Source organism: Acinonyx jubatus, chromosome A3, assembly GCF_027475565.1.
Source record: "Acinonyx jubatus isolate Ajub_Pintada_27869175 chromosome A3, VMU_Ajub_asm_v1.0, whole genome shotgun sequence".
Lineage (NCBI taxonomy): Eukaryota > Metazoa > Chordata > Mammalia > Carnivora > Felidae > Acinonyx > Acinonyx jubatus.
In genome coordinates, this window is record NC_069388.1 from 38,624,771 (window position 1) to 38,641,714 (window position 16,944).

At 35.5% G+C, this 16,944-nt stretch overlaps 1 protein-coding gene across 10 annotated transcripts in view; it reads right to left on the minus strand.

Annotated features, from left to right (window-relative positions):
* The window catches only part of SEL1L2 (SEL1L2 adaptor subunit of ERAD E3 ubiquitin ligase), a 121,734-nt gene that overhangs the window by 63,226 nt on the left and 41,564 nt on the right, over positions 1-16,944 (minus strand). For all 10 annotated transcript variants that reach the window (XM_053201340.1, XM_053201341.1, XM_053201339.1 and 7 more), the window contains one exon: positions 14,657-14,825. Coding sequence is in view for 4 of the 10 variants with exons in the window: in XM_053201338.1 (XP_053057313.1) it covers positions 14,657-14,825 (169 nt within the window). In the remaining 6 variants the exon portion in view is untranslated. The remainder of the gene's footprint in view (positions 1-14,656; positions 14,826-16,944) is intronic.

The following is a 16,944-nucleotide window of genomic DNA, read 5'->3' on the forward strand; positions in this document are numbered from 1 at the left end:
TTAAATAAAGAAATGAAATTTTACCTGCTACAATAATATTTCTCAAACACTTATATAACACTTCACAATTTTCAAACCATTGTCATCAGTTTACAGATGCAGAAAGCTATTTGGAGGGAGAGTCAGCTTTACAGCTCCTACTACACCCACACAGTGCATGTGCACATGTGCAACACACACACACTCACACTCCCTTCCACATCACAGTGCCTCTTGAAGTCCATTATGACACTCAGTGAAACCTCTGATTAGGTGAAACATGCCTGAAACCATTTAAAAAGAGAGGCATTTTGAGGTTTGATGCCTCATTAAGAAGACTACAAAAATCTTTAAGTGGTTCCTGTTTTTCTTCTCCCTGACAAACCATCAGAGTTGTTCAATTTCTTTTTTAAATTAAAAAAATTGTTTTAACTTAAAAGTTAATTTGCAATTATTTCAAATGCTTCAAGTATCCAATCAATTCAGTAACACCAGACACCTTTAGTATCTAATTTTTGCTTTGAGTTATATGTTATCTATAGTCATGACTAAAGAGGAAAAATAATGGGAAAAAAACCAACCAATCTTTGATTTGAATAGCAATTTCTCCTATTATCATGCTTTCAAAGAGCAAAAATCCATTTTGAAAGGTTGACTCTGCATGCACATACATATGAGAAATGATACACCACTACAGATTTCCACCCATGGTTTTTACCTCTATTTGTAATTTTATTTTTGACTTGCCAAATGTACTGAAATAACAGTTTTCTTTACAATAAGAGGGCTCAATTATCAAATAAAATTCTCTTGACAACACTTTAATTTCCTTTTTATGCTTTAACAATTTCCAAATTTGGGGAAATCATAGTCAGGAAATGACTCGAGGATATTATTCTGAACTTGACGTAAAGAACCTTCTTGAATCCAGAATCTTCTTCTTCTTCTTCTTTTTTTTAAGATAATTTTTGAAGTTTATTTATTTATTTTGAGACAGAAAGAGGGGAGGAGAGGTGGTGGGAGAGGGAGAGAGAATCCCAAGCAGGCTCCCGCTGTCAGCACAGAGCCCACTGTGGGGCTTGAGCTCATGAACTGTGAGATCATGACCTGAGCCAAAATCAAGAGTCAAAAATCTGCCCAATCGACTGAACCACCCAGGTGCCCCAAATCTGGAGTCTTCTCAACAGCCAAATAGTGGATGCCTGTTGTTCTTTCCTGATAAGGGCTCGAAGCTAACCTGAGTGGTGGTAGGAATGAGCATCAGGAGTAAAAGAGGGCACAGTAGGTGTGCCAGAGAGCAGCAAGTATGGGAAGTACTTCAACTAGATGGATTTGTATTTCAGTGTTTGCCAGAGACATAATTTATAGAAAGTTCTTGACATGTTATTACATCCGCAGTCTTAATTATCATTTCATACCTAACTTGAATACTGTTATGGGCTGAATTGTGTCCCCCTAAATTCATATGTTGAGTGTATCTCAGAATGTAACTTTATTTGGAGATAAGGTGTTTAAAGAGGTGATTAAGTTAAAATGAGGCCATTAGGGTGGGATCTTAATCCAATATGACTGGTGTCGCTATAGGAAGAGAAAGAGACATCAGGGAGATGCAGGCACTAAGACCATGTAAGGATACACTGAGAAGCCAAGGAGAGATGCCTTAGAATGAAACCAACTCTGTTGGCACTTTGATCACAGACTTCCAGCCTCCAGAACTGTGAAAAATAAATTTTTGTTGTTTAAGCCACCTTGCCTGTCGTATTTTAACATGACCTCCCTAGCAAACTAATACAGATGCCAACTCTGGATTACATGGAAAACAAGCTGCTCTTTCTTCCTACTGGAAGGGATGCACCCAACTCAGCTTCCTATCAGATCAGTGGTTACCTTCTAAAAATAGGAGGGCATGTAATTTCCCATTGGCTCCCAAGGTCTCCAGGTGCTGGACATCTGACTTGCCCAGGCAGCTGGGTGCCCAAGTAGTCCACCTCTGACAAGGTCATTTTATCATGAATATACTCTAGGTAGGCAGTGTAGTAGGTAGACTTTCCATGTGTCCAGCAATCCCAGGACCCAGCTCACCTCTCTGTAAGATGATGGGAGAACTGGAATTCTATGTGTTCTCTTGCTGACCCTTCATCTATAAAATTCTCTAATCAAGTCTATTCTTTAATCCCTATAACCTGTTTTTGTGGCATTCAAGAAAAATCCTCTTGTTGATAATGAATTCCAAAGCAAAGCTTTGGAACAAAAAGAGCTCGCTTGCTGCAGATATTAATGGAAAAGGAAAGAGCTGGAAACAACTTAATCTCTGTCATTCATACATTTACTTGTCCATTTAATTGGTAGGAATTGAATATTTATCATGTGTTAGACACAATGCTAGATATTGTGTTTCCAAAGATGATGGAGACACTGTTTGAGCCTGGCAGTGGAGATAGACATGTTTGCCAAAAACTACAATGCCATGTGGTAGGCACTCTGTAATAAGGCACTGTGAGAGCATAGGAGCCTTCTTTGTAAGCAACAGAAACCTAATATTATTGACTTAAGCAAAAGCAACTTATTGGGAGGCCACTGAAACTCATAAACTCACTGGGGTAGGTCTCAGGAATCAGAGCTTTCTAGAAGCAGAGACAGATATTGCTATAGGACTGGATTGAAATCCAGTCCTTTTAGGATCTTCCCCTCTTTGCTCCAGACTCCATGGCAAGTATAATGGGTCTATTCAGGGAAGACAAAGGTTCTCATTACATTCCTGTAAGAATATATCCACTGGGGAAGACTTAATTCCTCAAAAAGAAATTGAGAGGGTGAGAAAGTAAAATGGATGAGCAGAAGTGAACAAACAGCAAATGCCCGCTCGGGCACTGGACTCTTGCTAGGGGAAATAAAAAAAATCTTCACAGATGAAAAGACACTTCAGATAGTTCTTGAAAGGAGGTAGGAGTTTGTTGGGCCAAGAAGATGAAACTGGCATTCCATTTGGAGGAAACAGTCTATGCAAATGAACCAATGAAAAAATGATGGGGGGGCAGTGTATCTTAAATGAAGAATGATGGTTTGAGAGTCATGTTTGGTCATGTGGTCCAGACTGGTGATGGGAGTAAGTGATATTGAGGGGAGCGGACAGAGGGCTGAGAAGGGAGTGGGGAGAGGGAACAGAGGTCATTGTGAAGGTGAAGGCAGGCTTGATATGGGAAGAGAAAGAGCAGAAGTGGCAGGAAGTTGACTCTGATCAGACAGAATTATTTTGGAGTTTGAAATTATATTGATGAAACAGGTCTATATGTGGCTGGTAAATGACTGAGGAGAAACAGAAACAAAGATTACTGGAATTGTGGAAGTCTAGCAAAAAGGATAAGGTCTTCAACATGGATAGTTAGCCCCTGCAGAGTGCTGGTGGCCTGTAGCCATTGACTGACTGATGTAGGGGTAACAGCGTAACCCCTTGCCTACAGGGAGGGGGAAATCCTCTAGTGTTATTCACTGGTAAAGCCCTAAACTTCTCCTGAAACCCTATCTTTGCCCAACTCCTTCTCTTGCCCTATCCTGTATTCCTCACTCTCTTCTATGTTTCACCACGTCTAAAACTTTAACATTTAAATTTAACATTTAAATTCAAATAAATAAACAAATACCATTTAAGTCATCTTAAAAAGCAAAGAGAAAAATATTTGTATGTCAAATTATAGTTATATTAAAAATGACATGAAGGATCATTGAGAGTTAAAGGAATTAACAATTAAGCTAGGAGATGGATATCTTTTAGTCTGACTAAAAACCAGGTGCTTTCAGCATTAAAATGATACAAGGAGATAAAAAAAAGAAAAATTTTCTTTCCCTTGCAGAAAATCTTGCCTACACAGACACTGCATCCTTCTTATTTAATTTCAATTGTATTTAATATAAACCAACTTTAGTTTCTGATTTTCTGAATAATGCATCAGAAGAGCTCTTCACATTTGCCCTTAATGTCTGCCAGGAAGATACAATCCCAGATAAGGAGGGAGAATAATGATCCATTACTAAAAATAACATTCCATCTAAGAAACAATGACTCAGCAAAGAGTTTAGTCAGATAAAGATGTGATCAACTCAAATGCACTTGGATAAGAGCACAGATATTTATAATAATCAAGTTTATTCACACTGTCCCCAGATCATTGTTGCCAAACATAAATACCTTCAGTGGTATTGCTAGGAAATGGCATACAAATTGTGTTGTAAGTAGAAAAACATTTTCTCCTCAAATATCTACTAAGCAAAACTTGAAATAACAAGGATTCTGACTTTCAAAGATTAATTCACTACCCCAAACTTTTAATTTAGCAGAAAGAAATATGGTTTATAAAACAAGTGAAGAACCAAAAACAATAATTATTATATTATAATAAAAGCTAACATTTATAAAGCACTTAGTCCCCAAGCAGTTTTTTCACTGTGAGAGGAGGGAGCTATTATCATTCCTGTTTTACAAATGAGGTGATACAGGCCCAGAGAGGTTAAGTAACCTGTCCAAGGTCACACAGTTAGTCCCTGATAGGCAAGAATTCAAATGTAGGCAGAATGACTGCACAGTCTGCTCATACTGTTTGTCAGAGCTACACAATATGCAGAATTATGTGAGGAACACAAATTTACTATCAATTACTGAAAAATTTGAAAAATGAGTTCAAAATACACTTAAAAATAAATGTATTGTAATTGAAGTATTTTAAACGATGAATTTATTTAGAGTAATACTTCTTTTACCTGAAATTATTATTTTTTTAATGTTTATTTATTTTTGAGAGAGAGAACATAAGCGAGGGAGGAGCACAGAGAGAGAAGGAGACACAGAATCTGAAGCAGGCTCCAGACTCCTAGCTGTCAGCCCAGGGCTGGACACAGGGCTCAAACTCATGAACTGTGAGATCATGACCTGAGCCAGAGTCGGACACTTAACCAACTGAGCCACCCCGGTGCCCCTTTCAGACATTATTAAGAAATGTGTCCATATAAATAATTTTTTCCCATTAGATGAGTCATATCCCTTTTTATTTTGACTGTTTTCTGATGGAAATGTGTCTAAAAAGTATACAATATATTCCTCCGCCTTCCCCAACAAAAGATAATGAGCATGATTTAACCTGGTGTTGATGATTTAGAGCATCATTATGCATACCTGACCATACCTAGACTAGTTGATTTAGACATCATTACTTAAGACTGTGCTTGTAGGAGACCTTGGATAATGGAAAGCCCTTCAGCAATGAGTGGGAGCAAAAGGGACAAGAGAAAGATGGTGATAGGCTGTATTCAAGGCCCTGTGAAGGGTTAAGAGTGCCTGCTGTCTGGCTTAATAGTTAGCTGCACTTGCTAATTTGCAACACCTTACATTACTGTTTCCCAAAGCATACATGAGAAAATTGTAAGTGGTACACACACAAACTTTAACATTTTGATAGTTAATATACTTGATATACATTCATCTATAGATTCTATTTGTGGCAAGTGGCACATCTATAGATTCTATTTGTGGCAACTAATTTTCATTTTTTTTCTCTGAAAAATTAACCATGAAATATTTAGGACATACAAAAAATCCAGAAAGGAAAACATACTTCAACATAACTTTCCCATTTCACATAATTTAACAGATGGTAACATTTTGCCCTGTTTGTTTTAGGTATCTAAGGAAACAGAATGGAACAAATACACTCAAAGCCTCCTCCCAACATAATCCCAGTGTTCTCTCTTCAGAGGTAGCTATTGTTCTGAAGTTACTATGTAGTCCTTTTACTACATATATGTACCCAATATTATTTCTATACTGTAAAACCATACATATGTATATGTATATATGTATATATAATATATATTATATATATAATATATACATACATATATATAATATATATACATACATATATATATTATATATATACATATATATATACACACACATATATATATATATATATATATATATATATATACTTCTGCAATTTGCATTTTTACCTTTTGAGATTTATCTGTCTAGATACAAGTAGGCTTCATTAATTCATTTTAACCAGTGCCAATGGTCAAAATTCTTTGTATGACTAAACCAGTTTATCTATTTATTCCTCCATTATTTACCCTACCCATTCCACAGATACTAACTTTTTCCACTTGAATGCTACAAAAACCAGTTCTGCAATGAAAATCCTTGCACACATTTTCTCATACAGATATGTGAGAATTTCTGTAGGATATATTTCTAAAAGTACATATGCCAAGTATAGCATATAAGCATCTTAAACTTTACTAGATATCACCATTTTGCTCTTCAAAGAGGTTGCACCAAACATACATTCCCAACAGTGATGTATAAGAGTTCTCATTTCCTTAAATTCTGGGTTGCTTAGGGGTTATCTGATCTTTTAATCTTGCCTATCAATGTGAAATGATAAATCTTTATCAAATTTGAATTTCTGCTAGTTTTTACTAGTTAAGTATATTTATTGGTTTTTTTTCTAAGAATTGTATCCTTTGTTCAGTTTTTAAATTAAAAAAAAATATTTATTTGAGGGAGAGAGAGGGACAGAGTGTGAGCAGGGGAGGGGCAGAGAGAGAGGGAGACACAGAATCGAAAGCAGGCTCCAGGCTGCAAGCTGTCAGCACATAGCCCAACGTGGTGCTTGAACTCCTGAATTGCAAGATCATGACCTGAGCTGAAATTGGACGCTTAACCAGCTGAGCCACCCAGGTGCCCCTTTGTTGAGTTTTCTACTTGTTTTTCCTGTTGATTTGTAGGTGTTTTTTATACAACCAATTCTTTCTTGGCTCTATTTGTTACAATATCTTCTTTTAACGTGTGGGTTCTTTTTCACTCTGTAATTAAAAATACCTATTAAAACTTTTAACTTTAAGGTAGTCAAATTTATGAATTTTGGCATCATGGTTTTACTTTAGTCTTTTGTAAGAATTCCTTTCTTATATTAATATCTGAATGTTTTTTAAAAAATTATTATTAAAGTTCTGATGTTCATATTTAGGTCATTAATCCACCTAGAAGTTACTTTTGTGTATGAGGTGAGAATGGGATCTGATCTTATTCTTCTTCCAAATGAGAATCAGTTGCCTGCATACAATGTTTATTTTTTCACAGCTGATTTGTAATACCTCTGTCATATACCAAATTCCCCTATATATATGGGACTGATTCTAGACTCTTTTCTATTTTTTTAATCCATATGTCAATACCATATGTTTTCTACAATATAATTTTATAGTAAGAATCTAATGGGGCAAGTTCCACTTCTCATTCTACTTCAAAAGTATATTGGCTGTCTTTGGACTTGTTTTCATATATACTATTAAAATTAGCTTATTAAATTCTATGAAAACCCCTTTGGGCAATTTTGAAACTAATTTGGCAAGAAATGATATCTTAAACTTTGAATCTTCCCATTCAGAAACATAAAAACTCTTCAGTTATGCAGGTATTTTTTATATTATTCAATAAAGTTTTATGTTTTTCCACTTCTTAAACATCTTGTAGATATTTTGTTAGATTTATTCTTAGGTACCTTTAGTTTTTATTGCTATTTTAAATAATATTTTAGCAGTTTAATTTTCAGTTGTTTTTTGTATCATATACAGAAATGCTATTGATTTTTATATATTAATTTTAAATCCAGCAACTTTGCCAAACTCCATTAATTTTCATGGTTTAATAGATTTTCCTGAATTTTTCAACATCAACATCATATCGTTCTGGTGAATTATTCCTTTGAAAACTATGTGATAATGTTTTCTCCCTATTTATGGCTTTACCTTGAAGTCTATACTGCATAAAATATCAGATTTCTTTTGCTTAGTATTGGCTGTGATATCATTTCCATCCACTGACTTTCAGTCTTTTTGAATCATGTTTTAAGCATATCTCTTTCAAATAGCATATATCTTTGACATTGTCTTAATCTAAAGGTCTCTGTCCTTCAACTCTTAGTTTCTTTCTGGGCTACATTCAGGGCAGTATCTTCTGATCTTTCTCTAGTTCATTAACCTTTTCTTCCACAGTGTCTAATCTTCTGTTTAAGCCATTCACTTAATTTAAATGAACATACTTTTCTTTTTTTTTACTTCTATTTGGTTCTTTTTCACAGATGTCTACTCCTTTTTTCATGATACCTCTCTTTTTTCTTACGGTTTCTTAACAAGTTAAACATATATTTATTCCACAATTTTTTCCACATTGTTGTTCTACTATATCAAGACTTGGGCGTGCTATGTCTTATGTTGTGCACGTGTATGTATGTCAGTGCATGTACATGCAAACTGAGTCTGAGTAGATTTTTTGTTATGAATAGATTTTTTTAAATTGGTGCAATTTATAAAATTTTCTTGTAAGTTCATCCTCAACAAGGCTTTTTATGTAGGAAATGTGCAAATGTTTTTCCAAACTGGTTTTGTGTTGCTTCTGTCAGTTTTGCAGACTTATCATCTTACCGATGGAAGGAAATTCTTATATGTGAACATATTGACTTGAAATTACCAAAAAAAAACAGGTAGCATAAATTCAAATTCAAATCTGTATAAGGTACAGGGCTGTGGTGTAGGGTTTTTCAGGGAGATGTTTTTCCCTGTGAGAGCCTAAATAGAGGAAGAACTTCCTCGATATCTGCCTAAAATGGTAGGTGGCTTATCTGTTTTTTCCTAATATTCCTTTCACTGCATGCACAACTCTATAAAACTCTCAGTTTTATTCATAGCTCTTCATTCCAATTGTCTTGTCAAAAATCCCAATGTGTTTTTGATTTTCCCAGCCTGGGATTTAAAAATCCAAGGCTCACGCATTACCAGCTCTGATCACAGTCTGCCAAACATCAATTCACATCCTTATTTTTCATCACTTCTAGCATTTGAGGATTTCAGTTTCCTGTGAACCAGCTTTGCATTAAACACACACACACACACACACACACACACACACACACACACACACACGGTGGGGGGGGGGAGTTTGGTATATTTTAGGCATTAGTTTTAGGTATTTATAGTAGCAGGATTTTCCTACTGGATAAGCCTACCATTTTGCTAGAATGGGAGAGATTTAGTAATTTTCTTTTAAAATCAACTTATTAAAAACCATTCTGTTGATTTAAAGAAAAAAATTCAGCAATAGGAAAGGTATTAAATGGTATGCAGTTTGGGTTCTCTGATAAGCAGACTCTAAGAGTTCAGGGTGTTTATTAAGAAGCACCCCTGGGAAGCACTCCTGGGGAAAAAGTAGGATTAGGCAGAGGGAGAAGCTGTGATGCAAGGCTAATGAAACAGTTGACTGGCCCTCCATCTCAAGTTAGGCTGAGATGGTCAGGACTTTATATTCCTGAATAGATTAGTCATTGGAAATTGGCAGCCCTAGGGAAGAGGTATGACCTCGGGCTACATGCCTCTCTGCACCTGAGACAGTCTCTTCACTGCTGAAGGCTGTCTGTGAACTACACTTCCAGTAATTGGGCTCTAAGAATCTCATTGAAGGGGGGATATGAATGGCACTTAGCAATGTCCTCCACATATATTCCAAAGTCAATAAAGTAGAATACACATGATAAACTTAGCCAAATGGTCACAGACCCCAGAAGTGATAAAAAAGAATGCCAAGACAAGCTTAAAGCAAGATTGCAAGACAAACTTCTCCAATCAAGAACATAGTAGTGATCTGGTCTGATCAACAAAATTAATGATGATTAACTCCAAGAAATTCCAGTAAGGACTTGTCAGGAAGGACTTAGAAGTAGTGTTCCAGTTGCCAGCAGAAATATGCTCCGTTGTTCCCAGTGCATGATTAATTATTGATTTGTCTTGCTAACAATTTAATAAAGGTAATTAATCTATGATACTCAATTCTGTCTCAGAAAAAAAGGATTGCTATTGAAGTTATAGTGAAAAGATACCTAAAGGGAAAATGAACATGGCATTAAAAAAAATGGAATGGATGTGAAAGCATTATGTTCAACTGTAAAACAATATTCAAATATACTCTAAAAATGGAAGGCTCTCTTATGTTTATGTAGCACTTATAGTGTAGTATATTGCAAAGAATGCTGAAATTGGAGTCAGAAGACCTGATTTTATATCCTAGCTTTACATAAAAAGAATTCAACTCAATTTAATTCAGCAAATATTGATTCATATTAAGTATGTGACAGATACAATGCCAGGCACAGATCTTGCCTTGAAGTAATGGTAGTGCAAATGCTATTGGTTATTATTTGACAAATTCTAGGTAGGGGGAAAATGGAAAATGGGTAAACAGTTTCTCTCTTTTCAAAATGTAGAGAAATATATTCATATTCTAGAAACAGCTTGATGTTAATCGCTTCGATTTCTCTAATAGGTTATTATACATGGTTTGTAAGCCTTGAGTTAAGGAGATGTGGTCACTAAGAATTAGGAAAGGTTTTTGATAATGTTAAGTTAAATCTCATTTCTCGTATGTGGAAGACTAGTAAGTCTTGGGAACAGCACTTTTATAGAACACCTATATTCCATCTCTTATGATATCCTATGTGTAAAATGCTGAAGTGGGAACTGAGTGAGAACAGACTTGAACAAGGTTTTTAGCCAGCTTGCTAACCATGTATAACCTATATTCCCAGTTTATTCTACAGCTTGTAAAGTTCAAACCCTCCCTCTAGAGAAGGTTACTTCTCCATGGCTTTCCCTACTTTCTTAATTCCTGATTTGAGAGGTACTGTTCCTGGACTGTCTCACAGTGACCCACAGTGAAACCAACAACTCTTCAAGTTGTCTCAAAAGAATATTCACTCTTGAAAAGCATTTGTCAGGAATATGGATTTTTACCAATGATTTCATAGAGCAGAATGAAAGATGATTAATTCTAAGAACAAAAACAACTTTTAATGGTCAGCTTAGGCATCACCAATTTTAAAATATCATTTGGGTTCCCCTAACTTTGGAGTTGTGCTGGTTTCTCAAGTTAGCGCAGTCAATAACCACCTTTCTGGATCCTTATGTCTGCTTTCTCCCATTGTTCTCCCATTCTCTCTTCTTCTTACTTTTACAAAAATAACAAAATTCTTCTCCCTGGCTCTACAGTGCAATTTCTTTCCATGTGTAAATATTTGGAATCAGATGACACCAGGCTTCTGTGTTGAGTTGGAGGTAGGGGATCAGGAGGGGATGTTTATCTCCCTTCTATCCACAAATGCCTATTAAGGTATCTTCCATAACAAGGGCAGTGCACACTGTACAAGGCATTCTGGTAAATACGGTTTTATTTTCTCAACCTCATCACTAGATTTTTATCTGGTTGATCAGTGGGTAAATATAATCCTAGAGATTTATGGTAAATTATTGTGGGCTCTAAGCTCTAAATTTGGCCGTATCTTGTTAATTCCTCTAAAAAAACATGGGGTAAAAGATTGGAAGGATGCTGATCAAAATTTTGAGTGAGAGAAAATTAGGAGAGAATAGCTTATTAATTAATTGATGTAATCAACAAACCCTTTATTAAACTTTTTCTCAAAGGACTCAATTTAAATGTGCCATTTATTTCCTATCAGAGCTCTACCTGATATTTCAAGTCCATGCATGTCAACATTTTTATGTCATATCTAGAACTCTTCAACTGAGCAGGGAAGCAGCCTTTTGGAGTAAATGTGGGAGAAAACACTCTTAAATATTAAGGTAAAACAATTAAAAATCATTATCAAATAAGACTCACATAAAAAATTATCAACTAGAATCAATAAGAGTCCTCTGGAGTCCCTTAGTTCTCAATTTCTATCTATTGGTCTTATTAGCAGTGACCACCCTTCTATATGTACTTCTGTCAGGAAGAAATATTTTTCTAATTTATGTAAATCTTCAGACTGTTATAAGACAGGGCTTCTCAAATGTCTTTGGAACATTCATGTAGTCAGTGATGAATGCATGTAACACTCTCTAGAGGTCTGGAGAACAGGAAGGCATTTCTTTGAAATCTTCGTTTTGATATCAAAACATGAATTTTGAAGTCTTTTGCATACATTATAGTTGTGAGTTCTAAAATAAAGATGTTTGCAATTATTTACTATTATTTACTTCCTTCAAAACCTTCAAGTAAATTTGGTGGTCAGGAAATTGTAGCATCTTTATCATGTAATTCAGTATTTGCCCAAAGCCATTTTCAGGAGCATGACGTTAAAATTTCTTGATTATTGTCACCTTACTTTTATGAGAAGCATATGGCATAATGGCTAGAGGACTTTGGCACCAGACCATCTAAGTTCAAATCCTAGTTTTCCTGCTAGGTAACTTTCATAATGCTAAGCAAATTATTTCTCTGTGCTGCAAATTTCAAGTGTTATAAAGTAGAGATAATATAACCTATCTTAAATTGGGTAGAGCACTTAAAACAATATAGAAAATTCTCAATTAAAAATAACTTATTATTTGTTATTATTAGGTATAATATAACCACTTCTACATAAGGGAAAGAGATCTCTTTTGAAGGGTGGTATTATTTACTCTTTTATTTTATTTGTTTTTAAATTCCAGTATAATGAACATACAGTTTTATATTAGTTTCAGGTGTACAATGTAGTGATATACTTACTCTTTTTTTATTTTTTTAAAAGTTTACTTATTTATTTTGGGGGGGGGGAGAGAGAGAGAGAGAGAGAGAGAGAGAGAGAGAGAGAGAGACACTGCGAATAGGGGAGGTAGGGAGAGGGAATCCCAAGCAGGCTCCACACTGGCAGCAGAGAGCCCAATGTGGGGCTCAATCTCATGAATTGTGAGATCATAACCTGAGCTGAAATTAAGATTTGGACACTTAAGACAATCTGACAATAAATCATATTAAAAGAAATGTAAGTGATGAACCACAGGAATCTACCCCCCAAACCAGGCACACACTGTACACACTATGTTAGCCAATTTGGCAATAAAGTATATACATAAAAAAGATTTGGACGCTTAACTGACTGAGCCACCCAGGCGCCCCTCTTATTTACTCTTTTAAACTGCAGAAGCTCCTTCAACAATCTGTACCTTCCTTACTTGCCAAATTAATCAACACTTTTCATTTCCTCTATCTAACTTTCTTACGGATGTCTACAGCACACTAAATACTTGCAGGTAGTGGGATTCTCCTTTAGTAAATGTGTTCAATTCTGTTCCCCCACCTTGCACGCTTACCAATGATCAGGAGTGTTTGATCCCAAATGTTTTTGTGCCAGTTTTCCTGTTTACTATAATTATAGAATTGAATTAAAAATATGTACACTGGGGGCACCTGGGTGGCTCAGTCGGTTGAGGCTCCGACATTGGCTCAGGTCATGATCTCATGGTTGGTGAGTTTGAGCCCCACATTGGGCTCGCTGCTGTCAGCATGGAGCTTGCTTCAGATCTTCTGTCCTCCCCTTTCTCTGCCCCTACCCAACTTGTGCTCTCTCTCTAAAAAATAGCTAAAACATTAAAAAATATGTAAACTGATTACAAAAAGAAAATGTGTTTCTATTAACATTACTGGAAAACAATGAAAAAACCTGATAAAGGAGAGCCCTTAATAATTATCAGATTTAAGTAGGTGAAGCATCTATAAATTACTGAGGAAAAAGTCTACAAATATCTGGAAGGATTCTCTTCACAGATTGTTCCATAAATGTTTTTAGTCCCTTGTTTCATTGAAAATGTAAGATGGGAAATCATGGATGATGCAGTTTGAGTGTGGTTTGTACTAGAAATGACAATCATTAGACCAATGTTAAATAGAAGGCAAGCCATGTTTCTACATCAAAAAATTGTCAAATTAATGTTTCAATGTATATGACTTAGATTTAAAATGAATTTAAGATGTTCATAATTTTATAATGCCATTAAAAACGGATATCCTTAATTTTTGTCTGCCAAAGAAGTTTCCCTCTGTTAAATAAGATGCTAATAAAATAGAAATTCATACGTATCTGTTAGAAAAGAGATAGTTTTCATGAAACTGTTGGAAATGATTAAATGTTGGAAATGATTCCTAAATTTTATAACTGAGGGCTAGTTAACTGCTGAACACAGAAGCTATGGAGACATTGTTTATATTTTCTAGACCCTTCTTGCATCCACAGAAATCTGTCAACTAACCAGGTATGTCTTTACTAGGAAGAGATTTAGATTGCTAGACTAGAAAAAAAAAGGGGCACTATATTAATTTTGGTTTTGTTTTCAGCATGAGTGTTTCTATTAGCAGAATAACTGACACGTGTTTTCTCCACATAATTTTGGAGATTAAAAAAAATGTTTATTTACTTTTGTGAGAAAGTGAGAGAAAGTTAGTGGGAAGGGCAGAGAGAGAGGGAGACAGAGAATCCCAAGCAGGCTCCACACTCTCAGTGAGGAGCTGGATGTGGGGCTTGAACTCAAACTGTGAGATCATGACCTGAGCTGAAATCAAGAGTCAGATGCTAAACCAACTGAGCTACCCAGGCACCCCTGGAGATTTTTTGTTAATCCATGAGTCCTAATTATCAACCTTGCTTATTATCATCAGAACAAATTCTGAATCTAAAAGAAGCTCACAAAATTTAAAGCTTTTGTGTATATAAATATTTATGACTATATTCTAAGAGTTTTCAGAAAGTAGATTTAAAATTTTATTTTAGATTACATCAAGTAATTTTAAATTTATGTTAGAAAGAATTCTACTTACAATGCTTTTTATTTCTTTTTGAGAGATCTTTATTTTGAATTCCTCTTATTCTTAATTTACGTTGAATCTTCTTTTTTCCTAAGGCATTTTCTCTTTGATAGATTACTTTAATCAATTTTCTTCGTTCCAATATATGTGATAAAAGTCGCTTGACTTCGTTAACTGATACCTACAAAGAAAAATATTTTTACTCATTTTTTCATGGGTAACTTTCTATGATAAAATAAGACAGTGCAATTTTCATCTGTTCATGTCAAAAATATTAGAAATTACTCTAATTCCTGCTTTTTTCAAATCAAAATCATAGATGACTTAAATAATTCATTTTAATAAATGTTTATTTATTTTTGAGAGAGAGAGAGAGAGTGAGCAGGAGCGAGTGGGGGGAGGGGCAGAGAGAGAGGGAAATAAAGAATCCAAAGTAGGTTCCAGGCTCTGAGCTGTCAGCACATGTTTATTTATTTTTGAAAGAGAGAGAGCAAGTGGAGAGGAGCAGAGAGAGAGGGAGACACAGGATCTGAAGCAGGTTCCAGGCTCTGAGCTGTCAGCACAGAGCCCGATGTGGGACTTGAACACACGAACTGTGAGATCATGACCTGAGCTGAAGTTGGACGCTCAATCGACTGAGACACCCAGGTGTCCCTAAATAAAAAACTTTTAAACCTATTGCATTTTCATCTGAACTGCAGAGCCATGCATTAAAATCTAAATGTTATAAATAAAATAGTAGGAGAATTTAACCAATTTTACCCTTCTAGTGGTAAGTTGTCATGGTAATATCAATCGTGTGAGCTAAAAAAAATGAAGATGTTGGTATTCCTTATATATTACAAATTTAAAATTGGTGGGAAGTATAGTGATCTTGTGACTGTATGGAGAAAAATGTAAAAAAATGTTTTCTAAGGTACTTTCCAGCAGTTATATAATTAATATATTTTAACTAAGGAGAGGTATTTGGAGGGATTGTTTTTGAGTAGTAGAAAATGAAGATTTTAAGAGAGAAAATTAAAAAGCTTTATGGAGATACATATTCATAATTTACATATCTACTTTTCCAGGCAAGATTATATTTGGAGACTGAAAAAATTCTTTATTTGTCAAACACCACTTCAAGAAGAATCAAGGTTTTTATTTATTTGCTTTTTATACAATATCACAATTTAAACTCCCTCTTTACAATTTTTTTTTATATTTATTTTTGAGAGACAGAATGAGACAAAGTGAGACTGGGGGAGGGGCAGAGAGAGAGGGAGACACAGGTTTGGAAACAGGCTTCAGGCTCTGAGCTGTCAGCACAGAGCCTGACACGGGGCCCGAACCCACAGACTGTGAGATCATGACCTGAGCCGAAGTCGGACGCTCAACCGACTAAGCCACCCAGGCGTCCCTAAACTCCCTCTTTTAAAGATCACTTTCTGGAATGCTTAATGCCTTCCTAAGTGGTAGCTAAGGCAGCAGAGCAGTGACACAGATGCTAGAGCTTGCTGGGACATACAGTCATATAAGGACTGTTTTTAAAAAACATCTTTATTGAGATATAACTCATATACTATAAGTGTATAGTTGTACATTTTAAAGTGTACAGCTTAATGATTTTTAGACTATTTACAGAAGTGTGCGACTGCCACCACAGTCAATTTTAGAACATTTTTATCACCTCAAGAAGGAACCATGAGTCCTTTAGCTGTTAGCCTCCCTATCCTCCCATTCCCCTTCCCCCCAGCCTGAGGCAACCAGTGATCTATGGTTTCTCTCTATGGATTCCCCTCTTCTGGATTTTCATATGAATGAAATCATAGAGTATATGGGTGTTTGTGACTGACCTTTTCCACTTAGCTTAACATTTTCCAGGTTGATCCATGTTGTGTAGCATGTATCAGCAGTTCATATCTTTTTATGGCCAAATAATATTCCTTACATGGATATACTACTTTTTGTTCATACATCCGTCTGCTGGTGTACATTTGAGCTGTTTCCACCTTTTGGCTATTATGAATAATGCTGTTATACACCTTCATGTACAAGTTTCTGGGTGGATATGTAAGGAATTTAAATGTGATTCCTTATTGTAAGGTGGCCAGATACAGCAAATAAAAATACAAGGTGCCCAGTTAAATTTGAATTTCGCACAAGCAATGAATTTTTTTTAAAAGTAAGAAGGTGACAAATATTGCATGTTAACAAACAGACCCACAGTGTGTAATGGCTCAAAATCAACAGGCAGGTGTTCAAGTCAGTGGTAGCTCTGCTCTGTGCTGTCATTCAGAGACCCAGGCAGACAAAAGTTA